The 18,341-nt window shown below is 41.1% G+C and overlaps 1 protein-coding gene across 1 annotated transcript in view; it reads left to right on the top strand.

Annotated features, from left to right (window-relative positions):
* IL1RL2 (interleukin 1 receptor like 2) overlaps positions 1 to 18,341 on the top strand; it is a gene marked incomplete at its 3' end in the record, with an annotated part of 45,079 nt that overhangs the window by 11,632 nt on the left and 15,106 nt on the right. The window contains exons 4-5 of the mRNA XM_081253675.1: positions 4,942 to 5,101; positions 8,585 to 8,659. Coding sequence (XP_081109801.1) covers positions 4,942 to 5,101; positions 8,585 to 8,659 — 235 coding nt within the window. The remainder of the gene's footprint in view (positions 1 to 4,941; positions 5,102 to 8,584; positions 8,660 to 18,341) is intronic.

An 18,341-nucleotide genomic window follows, 5' to 3' on the forward strand; every position in this document is an offset into this window, starting at 1 on the left:
TTGGTTTGTTTTTGTAGGTCTTTCCCTTCTCTTGTATTTCCCACCTAGAGAAGTTCCTTTAGCATTTGTTGTAAAGCTGGTTTGGTGGTGCTGAATTCTCTTAACTTTTGCTTGTCTGTAAAAGTTTTAATTTCTCCATCAAATCTGAATGAGATTCTTGCTGGTTAGAGTAATCTCGGTTGTAGGCTTTTCCCTTTCATCACTTTAAATATGTCTGCCACCCCCTTCTGTCTTGAAGAGTTTCTGCTGAAAGATCAGCTATTAACCTTGTGGGGATTCCCACCACAGGGGCTCAGGCCTGACACCAGGCCGGAGCACCAAGACCCTGTCAGCCACACAACGCAGAAGAAAAGTGAGACAAAAAAATAAATAAATGAAAAAATTATTAAAATTTAAAAATGTAAAAAAATAATAATAATAAAAGAAGAGAGCCACCAAACCAATAAACAAATCCTCCAGTGATAACAAGAGCTAAAAACTAAACTAAGATAAACATAAAATTCAGAAACAAATCAGGCACAGATAGTAAAACTCAAGTTTACAGTTGCTCCCAAAGTCCACTCCCTCAATTTTGGGATGATTCGTTGTTTATTCAGGTGTTCCACAGATGCAGGGAACATCAAGTTGATTGTGGTGATTTAATCCATTGCTCCTGTGGCTAGACAGAGAAATTTCCTTTTCTCTTCTTTGTTCGCACAGCTCCTAGGGTTCAGCTTTGGTCTTGGCCCCATCTCTGCGTGTAGGTCACCTTCAGGCATCTGTTCCCACCCAGACAGGATGGAGTTAAAGCAGCAGCTGATTAGGGAGCTCTTGCTCACTCAGACCAGGGGGGAGGGAGGGGTAAGGTAGTTATAATTGGAATGCAGGGCGAGCCTGCAGCAGCAGAGGCCAGTATAATGTTGCAACAGCCTGAGTCACGCGTGTATTCTCCTGGGGTAGTTGTCCCTGGATCATGGAACCCTGGCAGTGGTGGGCTACACAGGCTCCCGGGGGGCGTGGTGGTGTGGATAGTGACCTGTGCTTGCACACAGGATTGTTGGTGGCTGCAGCAGCAGCCTTAGCGTCTCATGTCCGTCTCTGGTGTCCGTGCTGATAGCTGTGGCTTGTGCCTTCTCTGGAGCTCGTTTAGGCGGTGCTCTGCCTTCTGTGGGCAGTAGGGAAGGAATCCCCTCTCCTCAAGCACCCCAAAGCAATGGTCTCGCACCTCATAGGCAGTTCCAGACTTTTTCCCGGCCTCCCTCCCGGCTAGCTGTGGTGCACTGGCCGCCTTCAGGCTGTGTTCACGCAGCCAACCCCAGTCCTCTCTCTGGGATCTGACCTCTGAAGCCCGAGGCTCAGCTCCCAGCCCCCGCCCACCCCGGTGGGTGAGCAGACAAGCCTCTCAGGCTGGTGAGTGCTGGTTGGCACCAGTCCTCTGTGCAGGAATCTCTCCGCTTTGCCCTTCGCACCCCTATTGCTGCACTCTCCTCCTTGGCTCCAAAGCTTCCTCCCTCCGCCACCCCCCATCTCTGCCAGTGAAGGGGCTTCCTAGTGTGTGGAAACTTTTCCACCTTCACAGCTCCCTCTCAAGGGGCAGGTCCCGTCCCTATTCTTTTGTTTCTGTTTTTTCTTTTCTCGTTTACCCTACCCAAGCATGTGGAGATTTCCTTGCCTTTTTGGAAGTCTGAGGTCTTCTGCCAGCATTCAGTAGCTGTTCTTTAGGAGTTGTTCCACATGTAGATGTATTTTTGATGTATTTGTGGGGAGGAAGGTGATTTCCATGTCCTACTCCTCCACCATCTGGAAGGTCCTCCCCAGAATGGTATATTTTTTTTTTTTTTTTTTTTTTTGCTGTATGCGGGCCTCTCACTGTTGTGGCCTCTCCCGTTGCGGAGCACAGGCTCCGGACACGCAGGCCCAACGGCCATGGCTCACGGGCCCAACCGCTCCGCGGCATGTGGGATCCTCCCAGACCGGGGCACGAACCCGTGTCCCCTGCATCGGCAGGCGGACTCTCAACCACTGCGCCACCAGGGAAGCCCTGGTATATTTTTATTTTTAAGAATTTAGAGACAGAGTAGTTCTGGATAATGACAAAATCTGGCTTGTGGCAGGGAGAATTGAAGACTCATAGGAGTAGAGGTGGTCCTTGAGATTGAAGGTGTTCCCGAGGAGAAAGTTCAGGTGTTAGAACATCCGTGTTCATAGACTCTGAAGTATCCACATTTGGAAAAGCAGGAATGTCTCCTTTTTTTTTTTCAATTCCAAATTACTCCTCAATACAATGGTTTCTGGCCCACCACCATACTCGATCTATAGTTGCTGAGTTACTACTGGCTTCCCAGCTGCCAAATCTAACATTCATTTCCAATCTTGATCCTGATCTTGATCTCTTGTGGTGTCCATCACTGCTGGACGTGCCCATGAGCTGAGAGCTTCATCTTCTCTCCCTTCTGAAACTTACTCATTCTTTATCTCCCCACTCCCTGGCTTTTCCTTAGTAATCATTACTGTGTTCTCATTCTCTGTGTTTGGATCTTAGATTTTAGGGGTTCCCAGTTTCAGCCATGGTCATCTTCAGTTCTTGCTTTGATTGCATTCAGGTGGAAGGCTCATAGGACCATCGCACACAGCTGGCTCCCAACTCTCCTTTCTCCCATCTCCAGATACTTCATCCAACAACCTAACATACATTCCATGTAGACATTCCCATCACACAACTCACCAGATTCACCATGTCTAGAGCCACTTTTTTTATCTTAACCTCAAATCTGATCATTCTTCTGTATTTTCTTTGCATTCCATATCCTATCTAAGGACACTTTTGCATCCCTAAGCTGGGACCATACCAGTCCTGTTCCCTCTCCATAGTCCAAATTTGTCACTAAGGCTGTGAATTAGAACTGCTTAAAATCACTGTTTTTTGTTCCCTTCTGGTTATCCCCAGTGTACTGCCTTAGTTCATGTTCTATTCAGCCTTAGTGTATGGAAATAACTTCCTAAATTGTTCCCTAGTCGTTAGGATTGCCCCATTTTAATCCTTTCCCACACAGCAACCAGACAGATTGTGCTCAAAGGCAAATATGCACACCTTGGTCCCTTGTACAGACAGCTTCAGGTGCTCCTCCCCTTTTCATGGTTTTCTATGATTGGGCTCCTGACTCCCTCACCAGTTTCATCTTCATCACTCTCCTATGACCACTACAGCTTAGCCAGGATGGTCTCATCTATTTTGTACCTGTGAACCATTGTACGTGCTGGGTCAGAATTGTTCTTCTTGGTGCTAGAAAGACAAAAATTTTCAAATGTTGGCTGCTAATATTACTAATTAAAATCCTATTAGTGAGATATCACCACTCATTTTTAATTAAAAATCAAAGCCTTCTGAGAATTAAAACTCTAAAATAATGCAGCGGATTACAATAGAGACAGTTGTAGTTACTGAAAAAGGACAGAATGGCTCTTCAGCTTTCCAGGCTAAACTTTAATATGATTAAATGTTTGTATGTCTTGAATGAGTCAATCAGAAAGGGGACTGATCATGATCATAGCATAGAAATAGAGTCCCAGAGATTGCACCCACACAAACCCCACCTAGGAACGAGGTTTCCATAATCCAAACACTCACACTTTTTGTTTGTCCCTATTCTAAAGAAGGCAACATCACTCATATTATCAGCATCTGACTCTCACTAGTAATTGCCATTCTACTCAGTAAGCAATTATCTGATTATAATTTGGTTTCCCCTATAGGGTGTTTGCAGAAAAAATAATATGACTTCTAGAAAGTTATTGTTCACATGATAAATAAATAAACAAATGTTCATTTTGGCATTATTGAGTTTCACCTTCCACGATGGATGCATTCACACTGTTCCAATGGTGGAGAGTGAGTTCTGACCATGGTTGACTCAGTGAGGAGAGAGCTCAAAACTTGAGTGATTACATCTTTATATAATTAGGGGTTGTATGTTTGTCTTCTTTATTATAAGGATTGTGAGCTTTCTGAGGAGAGATACTGCATCTTATTCCTGCATGACCAGGGCCTCTCACAATGCTAGCAAAGAGCAAGAAAAATATTTGAATGAATAAATGGACTCAATTATCCCCGATGTTATTTTGTAGATTGGCACTTCCTTTAGAAACGGGAAAAGGTTTGAGAAAAAGTTCAGGAGTGGGCCTCTGAGATGGAAAAAATGATTCACATGAGAATGTGAGCTTATGACAGGACGGATGAATGGTCAGGCTTGCCCTCTGGGTGGAAACTGAGGAGAACAATGAGAAAGGCCTTCCTGAGACTAACCAGCCTTCAAGTTGGTTTTGTGTGAGGCTGTTTCCTTGTTGATGCAGTGGAAGCCTGGGTGACTTAAGAAGTGACGTGATATCTGCTCCCCTTAACCTTGCCACGTACTTTGACTATTGCTTAGGCCTCCAGATAGAAGGTTGGTGAAGAGTTATTTTGGACCTCGGCAAAGTCCAACCCCTGATAGGTGGAGAAGGTGTGATTGGACCTGTAACACAGAGAACACAGTCCTTATTCACCTGGGCTTGCAGTCTTGCAAAGGGGCTTGGTGCCATTAGATGGTGGTCCATTGAGAGATGTGGAGGACCTTCCTGCCTGTTCACATCCTCCTACCAAACTCCTTTATGGACTAGGTCCAATCCTTCTCCATAAAGTCTTCCTTCCAGCCTTCATAGGCCTCTCTCCTCTCAACTCCCAGTAGACCCCATATTTATAGCTCTCACTGTAACCTGTAGAATATTCTTTATCAGTTTTCTGGGGAGATATGTATATATCTTATATAAATATACATATGTCTTCAATTAGATTGTAAATTACCTAAGGTCTAGAGATCACATAGGTTTCTTGTCTCCCCATGGTTCATGGAATGGTGCTAACTAGGAATGTAACTGATACGCCAAAATACTCTTTGAAATGAAAAATATATTTTTTAAATTTAGGACTGTAAAGAGATTGAAGGAGAACGATTTATTTCTTGGAGCAGAAAGCTTTTAGTGAAGAATGTCTCGACAGAGGATGGAGGGAACTATGCATGTCAAGCCAGGCTCACATATGCAAAGAAGCAGCACACTGTTTTAAATAGCATTTCTGTGAACATCAGTAAGTACACTCTTACCCATCACCTTAACTGCCTTTGTGTGAGAGGTTGGCTTTGGGCAGAAGGGATTCCCGATCTTGATTTTCCTGAGGGTTAGCAGTCCCTCAAACACGTCATTATTAGAATCAGAGGGTAAGAAGCATGAGGCGAAAGGGCATGGGCTGTTTAGTTTTCTCATCTGAAAAAAAGGAAGACTAAAATTCTTGGTTTATTCATGAAAATTAAATGAGATCATGTCTATGGAGTAGCACCCAGGGTGCCTGGCGAAGTATAGGTATTCAGTAAAGGGCAGACATGAATACCTCAATGATCTTATGCTCTAGTCTTACATTGGTTTCTGAGGGAATTCTTTATAAGATGGAATTTCAAAGGCAAAATGAAGAATACCTTTAGAGATCATTGAGTCCAATAATCTGTATTTTATGTCATTGCAATAAATGTTTATTTATAATCTGTTATATGCCAAAATTTGTTAAAACCTATAATTAAAAAATTAAAAAAATTCTTTCTTGTATTGAGAAGCTCTCAGCCTGGTTGTAGTGGTGCTAGAATTGTAAATGGATCATCTTAACATTATGTGGTAAGGAGAGTGTTATAGGCAGTGTCCAGGGGAGCAGGAAAAAATCAGAAGTAACTGCATAGGTGGCAAGTAAATAAATGGTCTTGGAAGCTTTTCAAGAGGAAATGTCTTCTCAGCTGAATTTTGAAGGACAAGCAGGATTTACAGAAGTAAAGAAGAGGGAGGAGGGGCAGAGAGAAGTGTCTAAGGCAAAGCATGGAAGTGTCTACCATGATAGTTTATGTTGGATCTAAAAGTAATTTTGTTAGAGCATAAAAAACTGTGAGCTGAGGAGTGGTGGGAACTGAAGTCATGGAGTTAAACAGGGGAAAGGTCAAGGGGGCTGATTATACGCAGGTTTTACCATGAAGCACTGAAGAGCCCTTGGATGAGTGTAAATGCAGAGCCACGAGGCTGCATTTGTGATGGATGAGATCAGTCCTAAGATGGTTTGAGCAGGAGTTGAAGGGGGTCTTGAGGCCTGGAGCCCACTTAGAAGGCTGCTGCAACATCTGGATGTAACCATCTGAACTTTGCTGGAAGTGGTAGGAGATTCTTCTTCAGGCAGTAATTTAGTGACCCTTTGCTGAGTGCCCATCAAGGTCAGGTCCTGTGCTGGGTAGGGAGAACATGATGGTGAGGAAAACAGCCATGACCGCTGCTTGGATGGAACTTTGAAGTCTGAGCAGAAAGGAAAATATGATATCAAACAGACAAGGATCTGTTGAGAAGGAAGTGGGTCAGGGAAAGCTTCCCAATAATAGTGATGCTGATGGTCAGGAAGCATTAACTGCTGAAACGAGTGAGATTTTTCTAGACTGAGGGGGCAGCCAAAGTGAAGGCCCTACAACAAGTCAGACCATGGTATGTCTGAAGGATGGGAAGTAGGTAGGTTGGTGGGATGATGCTGAATAAGGGAGATCACAGTAGATAAAGAGGTTGGAGAAGCAGTCAGGGGCCAATGTTAGGTAGGAACATTCAGTCCAATGTGGGGAGCATGGATTTTCTCCTAAGAACAATGGGAAGCAGCCAGAGCAGTTGAGAGCAGGAGAGTAGCATGGTGTAATATGTTTCTGAGAGCTCACTGTGGCCACTGTGCACAGAATGATCCCTATAGATAAGAATGGCAGTTAGGAGGCAGGTGCAGAAATGCAGATGAGATATCAGGTAGGCACAGGTGGATGAACTCCAGGCATTCTAGGAGGTAAAATCCACAGGTCTTGGTGTCAGATTGAATGTGGGGTGAGAGATGTGGCAAGATCCAGGAAGCTAGGCCCTTTGGATGGTGATACTATTCAAGGAAAAAAGATAACTCTGGAGGAAAACTGGATTTAAAAGTGAGATCACGAGTTTGGTCATGGGTGAGCTGAGTACTTGGTGACTTGAGATGTCAAGTAAGTCATGGCCTATATGGGTCTGGAGCTTAGAGTTACACCTTGCAAAGTCATTGAACTTTAGACGGTAATTGAAGAAGTGGATGTGAATGAGAGTGCCTAGGGAAAGAGTAGAGAGTAGAAAATAGGGTTTAGGTCTAAAGAAAGAGGCACAGACTGAGAAATGCTAAGAGGTAAAATTAGTTTGGCCGGGTGATGATCATATGAAGAGGGTGGGAGGAAAGCTGTTACTTAGAATGACATCTAGATTTTCTATGTGTGTGATTGAGTGGGAGATGGTATATTAACTGGCTGGTGATGACTTCTGTTTGGGACACACAGTAAGTCCCCTACATAAGAACAAGTTCCATCCCAAGAGCATGTTTGTAGGTCCAACAAAGTTAACTTAGGTACCCAACTAACACAATCGGCTATATAGTACTGTACTGTAATAGGTTTATAATAATTTTCACAAAAATAATACATAAAAAACAAACACACAAAATAAAGAAAACATTTTTAATCTTACAGTACAGTACCTTGAAAAGTACAGCTGTACAGTACAAGAGCTGGCATACAGGGGCTGGCATCGAGTGAACAGGAAAGTACCAGCTACATCACTGCTGCTTTTACACTTGTTTCTGGACATCCTGGGCTTGAAATAAAGATACTCTACTTTATACAGTACTGTACAGTAAGGTACACAAAAGCACAACCACTTGTAGATGATGCACACATGTGACAATGTACTCCAGACACATGAACTAACTTATGTGGACACGCAAACGCAAGTTAGCATCTTTGAAAGTTCACAACTTGAAGGTTTGTAAGCAGAGGACTTACTGTACTGAATTTGAATTGTTTGTAGAATGTGCAAATATTATTGCCATCATAAAGGATATATGGTTTTGCATTTTTATAGCTTCCTCTTATAACTTTTTCACCTCTCACCCCAAATGGAGAGGAGGAATGTGGGATCCAGGGGGTGATTGCTAAATATTGGTAGACAAATGGGGGAGGGAAGGCATAGAGAAAGACAAAGGGGTAGGGAGTCAATACAAGGAAGGCAGTTATAAAGTGGGGGAGAGGGATGAAAAAGCTGAAGAATAAGGAAGGTCTGCGAAGAACATGGAATAGCAGGGTTGGAGGATGGAGGAGTGGACCTGAGGACAGACCATTAGGGTCACTGTTTCTTTCTGTCTAGGACCCAGGCCAGAGCTTTGCTTATCACCACTGCTTAAGACGTGTACTGAATGACTAGGCAATGGGAATTTATTACACAATCTCATCAGTTTATATTTATGTCAAATATATAATGATGATGTGAACTCTCTTAGTAGCCCAGCTTTTAGATTTTCCCCTTAGCAATTCAATTATTTCTGGTTGAAAACTATGCACTTATGGAGTGATATTTTGTCACATCATGAGTTTTGTTTTTTCTTGACCAATGTTTATCGAACGTCTGCTCAGTACCATGTTTTCTTTATGTTATTATTTCATTCAAGTAGTTGGGAATGTTTCTAATACAATTTCATGTGGGTTTGATTTCTTAGCAGGAAAAGTGGGAAATGGAAGAAGAATCCCTAAGATCATTTATCCAAAAAATAATTCAATTGAAGTAAAACTTGGTGAGTAAACTTATTGAAGCCACTGAAATCCTAAGGGCAGGAATCAGTAGGTCCACACATCCTTGTGAATGTTTTTGAATTTCAGGAATGAAGACAAATCCCATACAGGTGTATCCAGTTTCCAGCTTTGGATATACCTGAATTCATCAGGAGAGGTATCAAAATTAAAAATCACAGAGCAAAAGGCTGAGGAGGTTGTGCTATGAAAGGTCTGGCTGCGATCACTATGGGTCTGAAAGATTACTGTAAATCTGTTCACGCAAAGATAAATACTTCCTGAAAGACATGATATGTAATATCAAACTACTATTAAGTAATGTTGATCAAGAGTCCTGGGTTATATTATCTCACACTAGGAAGGATATGAAAGGAGTAGGGCAAGTTATTTTCCTTATTTTACATAGGAAGGGATCAATAAACACTGCCTCAGTTTGTGATCTAAGTGGAGAAAAAGGGACTCAAATAATTTTTTAAAATTTAAAGGTAATCACTAGTAAGGTAAAAATGTGTTGAGTACCTTCTAAAGAAAAAATAAATTAAACAAAGTTTTTATTAAAAGACAGATGCTCGGGACTTCCCTGGTGATGCAGTGGTTAAGAATCCTCCTGCCAAGACAGGGGACACGGGTTCGAGCCCTGGTCCGGGAAGATTCCACATGCCATGGGGCAACTAAGCCCGTGTGCCACATCTACTGAGCCTGAGCTCTAGAGCCTGTGAGCCACAACTGCTGAGCCCACGCTGTACAACTACTGAAGCCCCCCTGCCTAGAGCCCATGCTCCACAACAAGAGAAGTCACTGCAATGAGAAGCCCACGCACCACAACGAAAAGTAGCCCCCACTCGCCACAACTAGAGGAAGCCTGCATGCAGCAACAAAGAGCCAACACAACCAAAATATAAAAAAATTTTTTAAAAAAAGGCAGATGTTCAGGTTGAGTCAAATATTAAAATTCAATTATATGCTCTCCTCAAAATACACAGATCTAAAAATACATGTCCTAGAAGATTAAAAATCAGTGCATAAGCAAGATATGCATAAGATTTGCATACAATAGAAATACAAAGAAATCAGATTCACAATATTAATCTTTCAATCTGATAATATATCTTTCAATGCAAAAAATTAAATGACAAATTGAATCATTTTATACTAATAAAAATTATCCTTCCCCAAATAAAAATGTTTATGTGTCAAATAGCCATGCATCAAAATAAAATATATAAAGCTGAACTCTCAGAAATACAAGGACAATACAACAAGACAGTACAATCGTTTCAGTTATAGTGGGAGATTTTAACATACTCTGGCTTTGACAAATTTGCTAGTCAAATAAGGATTTAAAATATTCTAGTAATATATTAAGAATAATGTATTTAATGGATAGTACTCATAAACATCTATGAAAAACTCAGAGACCCAAAAGAGGAAATTATACAGACCACGTGGTATAATCCCCATGTAGGTTATCTAAAAATTTACAGCTAAAGTCAAAACAATGATAAACCCAACAAAAAATAAATCCACTAATTAAAAAAATTAAGCAACAACAAATTTAGCTTCTAATTATTTACTTTCTTGGTTAGATTAAGCCAAAGCCATTGGTACAGAATATTTAGAAAATAATGGCAGAGAGAACATATCAAATTTCATGGAATGTGACCAATGGTGAGTTCTAAACAAGCATGTATCTTTAAATATCATTATGATTAATAATAAGTGTAGAAAACATTAAAATCCATAATCTAACCATTTAACTCTATAAAAAAGAGCAACTAAACAACTATACATGAGGTATATACACATGTGACCTGGGAGACATGCAGAAGAGAAGAGAATTCAAATAGGCCATAGGCATAGGAGGTAAATAATAGAAACCATGCCAGTGCGTATATAGCAACAGTAAGAGAAATGAATAAGAACTAGTATGTTGGAGACCTTCAAGATGGTGGCGGCGTAAGATGTGGAGATCACCTTCCTCCCCACAAATACATCAAAAATACATCTACGTGTGGATCAACTCCTACAGAACACCTACTGAATGCTGGCAGAAGACCTCAGACCTCCCAAAAGGCAAGAAACTCCCCACGTACCTGGGTAGGGCAAAAGAAAAAAAAAGAGACGAAAGAATAGGGACCGGACCTGCATGTCTGGGAGGGGGCTGTGAGTGAGGAAGAGTTTCCACACACTAGGAAGCCCCCTCACTGGCAGGGATGGGGTGGGGAGCTTTGGAGCCACAGAGGAGAGCACAGCAACAGGGGTGCAGAGGGCAAAGCAGAGAGATTCCTGCATAGAGGATCAGTGCCGACCAGCACTCACCAGCCTGAGAGGCTTGTCTGCTCACCCGCCAGGGTGGGCAGGGGCTGGGAGCTGAGGCTTGAGCTTCAAAGGTCAGATCCCCAGGGAGAGGACTGGGGTTGGCTGTGTGAACACAGACTGAAGTGGGCTAGTGCAACACAGCTAGACAAGAGAGAGTCCAGGAAAAAGTCTGGGTCTGCCAGAGAGGCAAGACACTATTGTTTCGGGGTGCATGAGGAGAGGGGCGTCCTGCTCCATGAGCCTGCAGACAGCAAAGCACTGCCTAAGGGAGCTCCAGAGATGAGCATGAGCTGCAGCTATAATCTTGGATGCCAGAGACAGGCACAGACTGCTACCTCTGCCACCACTGCCATCAAGAGTCCCGTGTGCAGGGGCTTCCCTGGTGGTACAGTGGTTGAGAGTCTGCCTGCCGATACAGGGGACACAGGTTCGTGCCCTGGTCCGGGAAGATCCCACAAGACATGGAGAGGCTGGGCCCATGAGCCATGGCTGCTGAGCCTGCACATCTGGAGCCTGTGCTCCTCAATGGGAGAGGCCACAATGGTAAGAGGCCTGTGTACCACAGGAAAAAAAAAAGAGTCCCATGTGCAAGCACAGGTCTCTACCCATACCCTCAAAGGAGCCTATGCAGCACACCACTGTCAGGCTCCTGTGATCCAGGGTCAACTTCCCCAGGAGAACACACGGTGCACCTCAGGCTGTTGCAACATCATGCTGCCCTCTGCCACAGCAGGCACTCCCGGCATCCCAATTGTGACTACCATACCCCACTCTCTCCCAGGCCTGAGTGAGCAAGAGAGCCCTAATCAGCCACTGCTTTAATCCTGTCCTGTCTGGGCGGGAAACAGATGCCTGAGGGTGACTTACACGCAGAGGCGGGGCCAAAACCAAAGCTGAACCCCAGGAGCTGTGGGAACAAAGAAGAGAAAGGAAATCTCACTGTGCAGCCTCAGGAGCAGCGAACTAAATCCCCACAATCGGCTTGATAAACCCTGCATGTGTGGAATACCTGAATAGACAACGAATGTTCCCAAAATTGAGGCGGGGGACATTGGGGGCAACTGTGAACTTGGAGTTTGCTTTCCGTATTTGATTTGTTTTTGGTTCTATGTTTACCTTAGTTTAGTTTTTAGTGTTTGTTTTCATCTGTGGGTTTGTTTATTGGTTTCGTTGTTCTCTTCCTTTTTTTTCTCTCTCTTTTTCTGAGTGTCTGTGTGTATGTTTCTTTGTGTGATTTCATCTGTTTTGCTCTTACTGTTTGTCTTGGGGTTCTGTCTGTTCGGGGATTTTTCTTTTCTTTGTGTGTGTGTGTGTGTGTGTGTGTGTGTATGTTTCTGTGATTTTGTCTGTTTAGTTTTGCTTTTATCATTTGTTTTGGGGTTCTGTCTGTTCTTTTTTTTTTTTTTAACCTTCCTTTTTTTCTGTGCTGTGCGGCTAGCAGGGTCTTGGTGCTCTGGCTGCGTGTCAGGCCTGGACCTCCAAGGCGGGAGAGCCATGTCCAGGATGTTGGACAACCAGAGACCACCTGGCCACATGTAATATTAATTGGTGAGAGCTCTCCCAGAGATCTGTCTCAACACTAAAACCTAGCTCCATCCAATGGCCAGCAAGCCCCAGTGCTGGACATCCCATGCCAAACAACTAGCAAGACAGGAACATAACCCCACCCATTAGCAGGCAGGCTGCCAAAAGGCATACTAAATTCACAGACCACCCAAAACACACCACCGGACGTGGCCCTGCCCACCAGAAAGAGAAGATTCAGCCCACCCACCAGAACACAGACACTAGTCCCCCCCACAAGGAAGCCTACACAAGCCACTGAACCAACCTCACCCACCAGAAACAAGAGGAACTATGAACCTGCAGGCTGTGAAAAGGAGACCCCAAACACAGTAAGTTAAAAAAAAAGAGAAGACAGAGAAATATGCAGCAGATGAAGGAGAAAGGTAAAAACCCACCAGACCAAATATATGAAGAGGAAATAGTCTACTTGAAAAAGAATTCAGAGTAATGATACTAAAGATGATCGAAAGTCTCAGAAATAGGATGGAAAACATACAAGAAACGTTTAACAAGGAATTAGAAGAACTAAAGAGCAAACAAGTAATGATGAACAACACAATAAATGAAATTAAAAATAGAAGGAATCAATAGAAGAATAACTAAGGCAGAAGAACAGATAAGTGACCTGGAAGACAGAATAGTGGAAATAACTGCTGCAGAGCTGAATAAAGAAAAAAGAATTGAGGACAGTCTCAGAGACCTCTGGGACAACATTAAACACACCAACATTCGAATTATAGGGGTCCCAGAAGAAGAGAAAAAGAAAGAGTCTGAGAAAATATTTGAAGAGATTATTGAAAACTTCCCTAATATGGGAAAGGAAATAGTCAATGAAGTCCAGGAAGCACAGAGAGTCCCATACAGGATAAACCCAAGGAGAAACATGCCAAGACACATATTAATCAAGCTATCAAAAATTATATACAAAGAAAAAATATTAAATGCAGCAAGGGAAAAGCAACAAACATACAAGGGAATCCCCATAAGGTTAATAGCTGATCTTTCAGCAGAAACTCTGCAAGCCAGAGGGGGTGGCAGACACATTTAAAGTTATGAAAGGGAAAAATCTACAGCCAAGGTTACTCTACCCAGCAAGGATCTCATTCAGATTCGATGGAGAAAGTAAACCTTTACAGACAAGCAAAAGTTAAGAGAATTCAGCACCACCAAACCAGCTTTACAACAAATGGTAAAGGAACTTCTCTAGGAGGGAAACACAGAGAAGGAAAAGACCTACAAAAACAAACCCAAAACAATTAAGAAAATGGTCATAGGAAAATACATATAGATACTTACCTTAAATGTAAATGGCTTATATGTGCCAACCAAAAGACACAGACTATCTGAATGGATACAAGAACAAGACCCATATATATGCTGTCAAGAGACCCACTTCAGACCTAGGGACACATACAGACTGAAAGTGAGGGGATGGAAAAAGGTATTCCACGCAAATGGAAATCAAGAGAAAGCTGGAGTAGCAATACTCATATCAGAAAAAATAGACTTTAAAATAAATACTATTACAAGAGACAAAGAAAGATACTACATAATGATCAAGGGACCAATAGAAGAAAAAAATATAACAATTGTAAATATTTATGCACCCAACACAGGAGCACCTCAATACATAAGACAAACGCTAACAGACATAAAAGGGGGAATTGACAGTAGCACAATCATAGTAGGAGACGTTAACACCCCACTTACACCAATGGACAGATCATCCAAATGAAAATAAATAAGGAAACACAAGCTTTAATGACACATTAGACCAGATGGACTTAATTGGTATTTATAGGACATTCCATCCAAAGAAAACAGAACACACTTTCTTCTCAATTGCTCATAGCACATTCTTCAGGATAGATCATATCTTGGGTCCCAAATCAAGCCTTGGTAAACTTAAGAAAATTGAAATCGTATCAAGTATCTTTTCCGACCACAATGCTATGAGACTAGATATCAATTACAGGAAAAAAACTGTAAAATATACAAACACATGGAGGCTAAACAAGGCACTACTAAATAACTAAGAGATCACTGAAGAAATCAAAGAGGACATCAAAAAATACCTAGAAACAAATGACAGTGACAACACGATGACACAAAACCTATGGGATGCAGCAAAAGCAGTTCTAAGAGGGAAGTTTATAGCAATACAATCCTACCTCAAGAAACAAGAAAAGATCTCAAATAAACAACCTAACCTTACACCTAAAGCAATTAGAGAAAGAAGAAGAACAACAACAAAAAACCCGAGTTAGCAGAATGAAAGAAATCATAAAGATCAGAAATAAATGAAAAAGAAATGAAGAAAACAATAACAAACATCAATAAAACTAAAAGCTGTTCTTTGAGAATATAAACAAAATTGATAGACCATTAGCCAGACTCATCAAGAAAAAAGGGAGAACATTGAAATCATTAGCATTAGAAATGAAAAAGAAGTAACATCTGACACTGAAGAAATACAAAGGATCATGAGAGACTACTACAAGCAACTACATGCTAATAAAAGGGACAACCAGGATGAAATGGACAAATTCTTAGAAAAGTACAACCTTCCAAGACTGAACCAGGAAGAAATAGAAGAAATGAACAGACCAATCACAAGCACTGAAATTGAAACTGTGATTAAAAATCTTCCAACAAACAAAACCCAGGACAAGATGGCTTGACAGGTGAATTCTATCAAACATTTAGAGAAGAGCTAACACCCATTCTTCTCAAACTCTTCTAAAAAATTGCAGAGGAAGGAGCACTCCCAAACTCATTCTACGAGGCCACCATCACACTGATAACAAAACCAGACAAAGATGTCACAAAAAAGAAAACTACAGGCCAATATCACTGATGAATATAGATGCAAAAATCCTCACTAAAATACAAGCAAACAGAATCCAACAGCACATTAAAAGTGTCATACACCATGGCCAAGTGTGGTTTATCCCAGGAATGCAAGGATTTGCAATATATGCAAATCAATCAATGTGATATACCATATTAACAAATTGAAGGATAAAAACCATATGATAATCTCAATAGTTGCTAAAAAGCTTTTGACAGAATTCAACACCCATTTATGACAAAAACTATCCAGAAAGTGGACATAGAGGGAACCTACCTCAACATAATAAAGGCCATATATGACAAACCCACAGCCAACATTGTTCTCAATGGTGAAAAACTGAAACCATTTCCTCTAAGATCAGGAACAAGACAAGGATGTCCACTCTCACCACTATTATTCAACATAGTTTTGGAAGTTTTAGCCACGGCAATCAGAGAAGAAAAAGAAATAAAAGGAATACAGATTGGAAAAGAAGAAGTAAAACTGTCATTGTTTGCAGATGACGTGATACTATACATACAGAATCCTAAAAATGCTACAAGAAAACTACTAGAGCTAATCAATGAATTTGGTAAACTTGCAGGATAAAAAATTAATGCACAGAAATCTCTTGCATTCCTATACACTAAAAATGAAAAATCTTTTTATTAGAGAAATTAAGGAAACACTCCCATTCACCACTGCAACAAAAAGAATAAAATACCCAGGAATAAACCTACCTAAGGAGACAAAAGATCTGTATGCAGAAAATTACAACACTGATGAAAAACATTAAAGACAATACAAACAGATGGAGAGATATACTGTGTTCTTGGGTTGGAAGGATTAATATTGTGAAAATGACTGTATTACCCCAAGCAATCTACAGATTTAGTGTAATCCCTATCAAACTACCAATGGCATTTTTCACAGAACTGGAAAAAAAAAATTCACAGTTTGTATGGAAACAAAAAGACCCCGAATAGCCAAAGCAATCTTGAGAAAGAAGAACGGAGCGGGAGGAATCAGGTTCCTGGACTTCAGACTATACTACAAAGCTACAGTAATCAAGACTGTACGGTACTGGCACAAAAACAGAAATATAGATCAATGGTACAAGATAGAATGCCTAGAGATAAACCCACACACATATGGTTACCTTATCTTTGTCAAAGGAGGGAAGAATATACAATGGAGAAAAGACAGCCTCTTCAGTAAGTGGTGCTGGGAAAACTGGACGGCTACATGTAAAAGAATGAAATTAGAATACTTCCTAACACCATACACAAAAATAAACTCAAAATAGATTAAAGACCTAAATGTAAGGCCAGACACTATCAAACCCTTAGAGGAAAACATAGGCAGAACATTCTATGATGTAAATCACGGCAAGATCCTTTTTGACCTTCCTCCTAGAGTAATGGAAATAAAAACAAAAAAAATAAATGGGACCTAATGAAACTTAAAAGGTTTGCACAGCAAAGGGAACCATAAACAAGATGAAATGACAACCCTCAAAATGGGAGAGAATATTTGCAAACAAAGCAACTGACAAAGGATTAATCTCCAAAATATACAAGCACCTCATGCAGCTCAATATCAAAAAATCAAACAACCCAATACAAAAATGGACAGAAGACCTAAACAGACATTTCTCCAAAGAAGATATGCAGATTGTCAACAATAACATGAAAGGATGCTCAACATCACTAATCATTAGAGAAAGGCAAATCAAAACCACAATGAGGTATCACCTCACACCAGTCAGAATGGCCATCAACAAAAATTCTACAAACAATAAATATGACCCAGCAATCCCACTACTGGGCATATACCCTGAGGAAACCATAATTCAAAAAGATACATGCACCAAATGTTCACTGCATTTACAATAGCCAGGACATGGAAGCCACCTAAGTGTCCATCGACAGATGAATGGATAAAGAAGATGTGGCACATATATACAATGGAATATTACTCAGGCATAAAAAGAAATGAAATTGAGTTATTTGTAGTGAGGTAGATGGACCTAGAGTCTGTCATACAGAGTGAAGTAAGTCAGATAAAGAAAAACAAATATGGTGTGCTAACACATATATACGGAATCTAAAACAAAAGTGGTTCTGATGAACTTAGGGGCAGGACAGGAATAAAGATGCCAACATAGAGAATGGACTTGAGGACACGGGGAGGGGGAAGGGTAAGCTGGGACAAAGTGAGAGTGGCATGGACATATATACACTACAAAATGTAAACTAGATAGCTAGTGGGAAGCAGCCGCATAGCACAGGGAGATCAGCTTGGTGCTTTGTGACCACCTAGAAGGGTGGGATAGGGAGGGTGGGAGGGAGATGGAAGAGGAAGGGGATGTGGGGTTATATGTATACATATAGCTGATTCACTTTGTTATGCAGCAGAAACTAACAGAACAGTGTAAAGCAATTATACTCCAATAAAAATGTAAAACAACAACAACAACAACAACAAAGAACTAGTATGGTCCATTGTCTGTATGGACTATGGTGACGTCCAACAGCATGGGTGAGCATCACCAACTAAACATCGATCATTGGAAGCCAGGGTTCAGGGATGAGTAGGAAGTGATAAAATATAAAATAAGGAAAGCAAGTGGGCAGCTTCTGGGGTTTTGGCAATATACTATTTTCTTGATGAGGTGAAGGTGATATGGATATTTGATTTTTAATAATTCGGTAACTTTACACTTATACTCTATACTTCTTACCATAACTGTGTTATATTTTACAAATTAAAAAAAACTTAATACCACCTAGAATAAAGAAACTTAAAGTAGACTGTTAGAAGTACAGTAATATTTTTACATGTAGTAAATAGATCGAATTTATTAGGCTTTAGGGGCAAAATAAGATGAAATGTAAATTTATTTAAGATAATTTTTGTATGCATGTGGAGGCAGGATAAAGGAAAGAGGGAAAGGGTAGGGGTCA

Source organism: Mesoplodon bidens (assembly GCF_964165515.1).
Source record: "Mesoplodon bidens genome assembly, chromosome: 14".
NCBI classification, from domain to species: Eukaryota; Metazoa; Chordata; class Mammalia; order Artiodactyla; family Ziphiidae; genus Mesoplodon; species Mesoplodon bidens.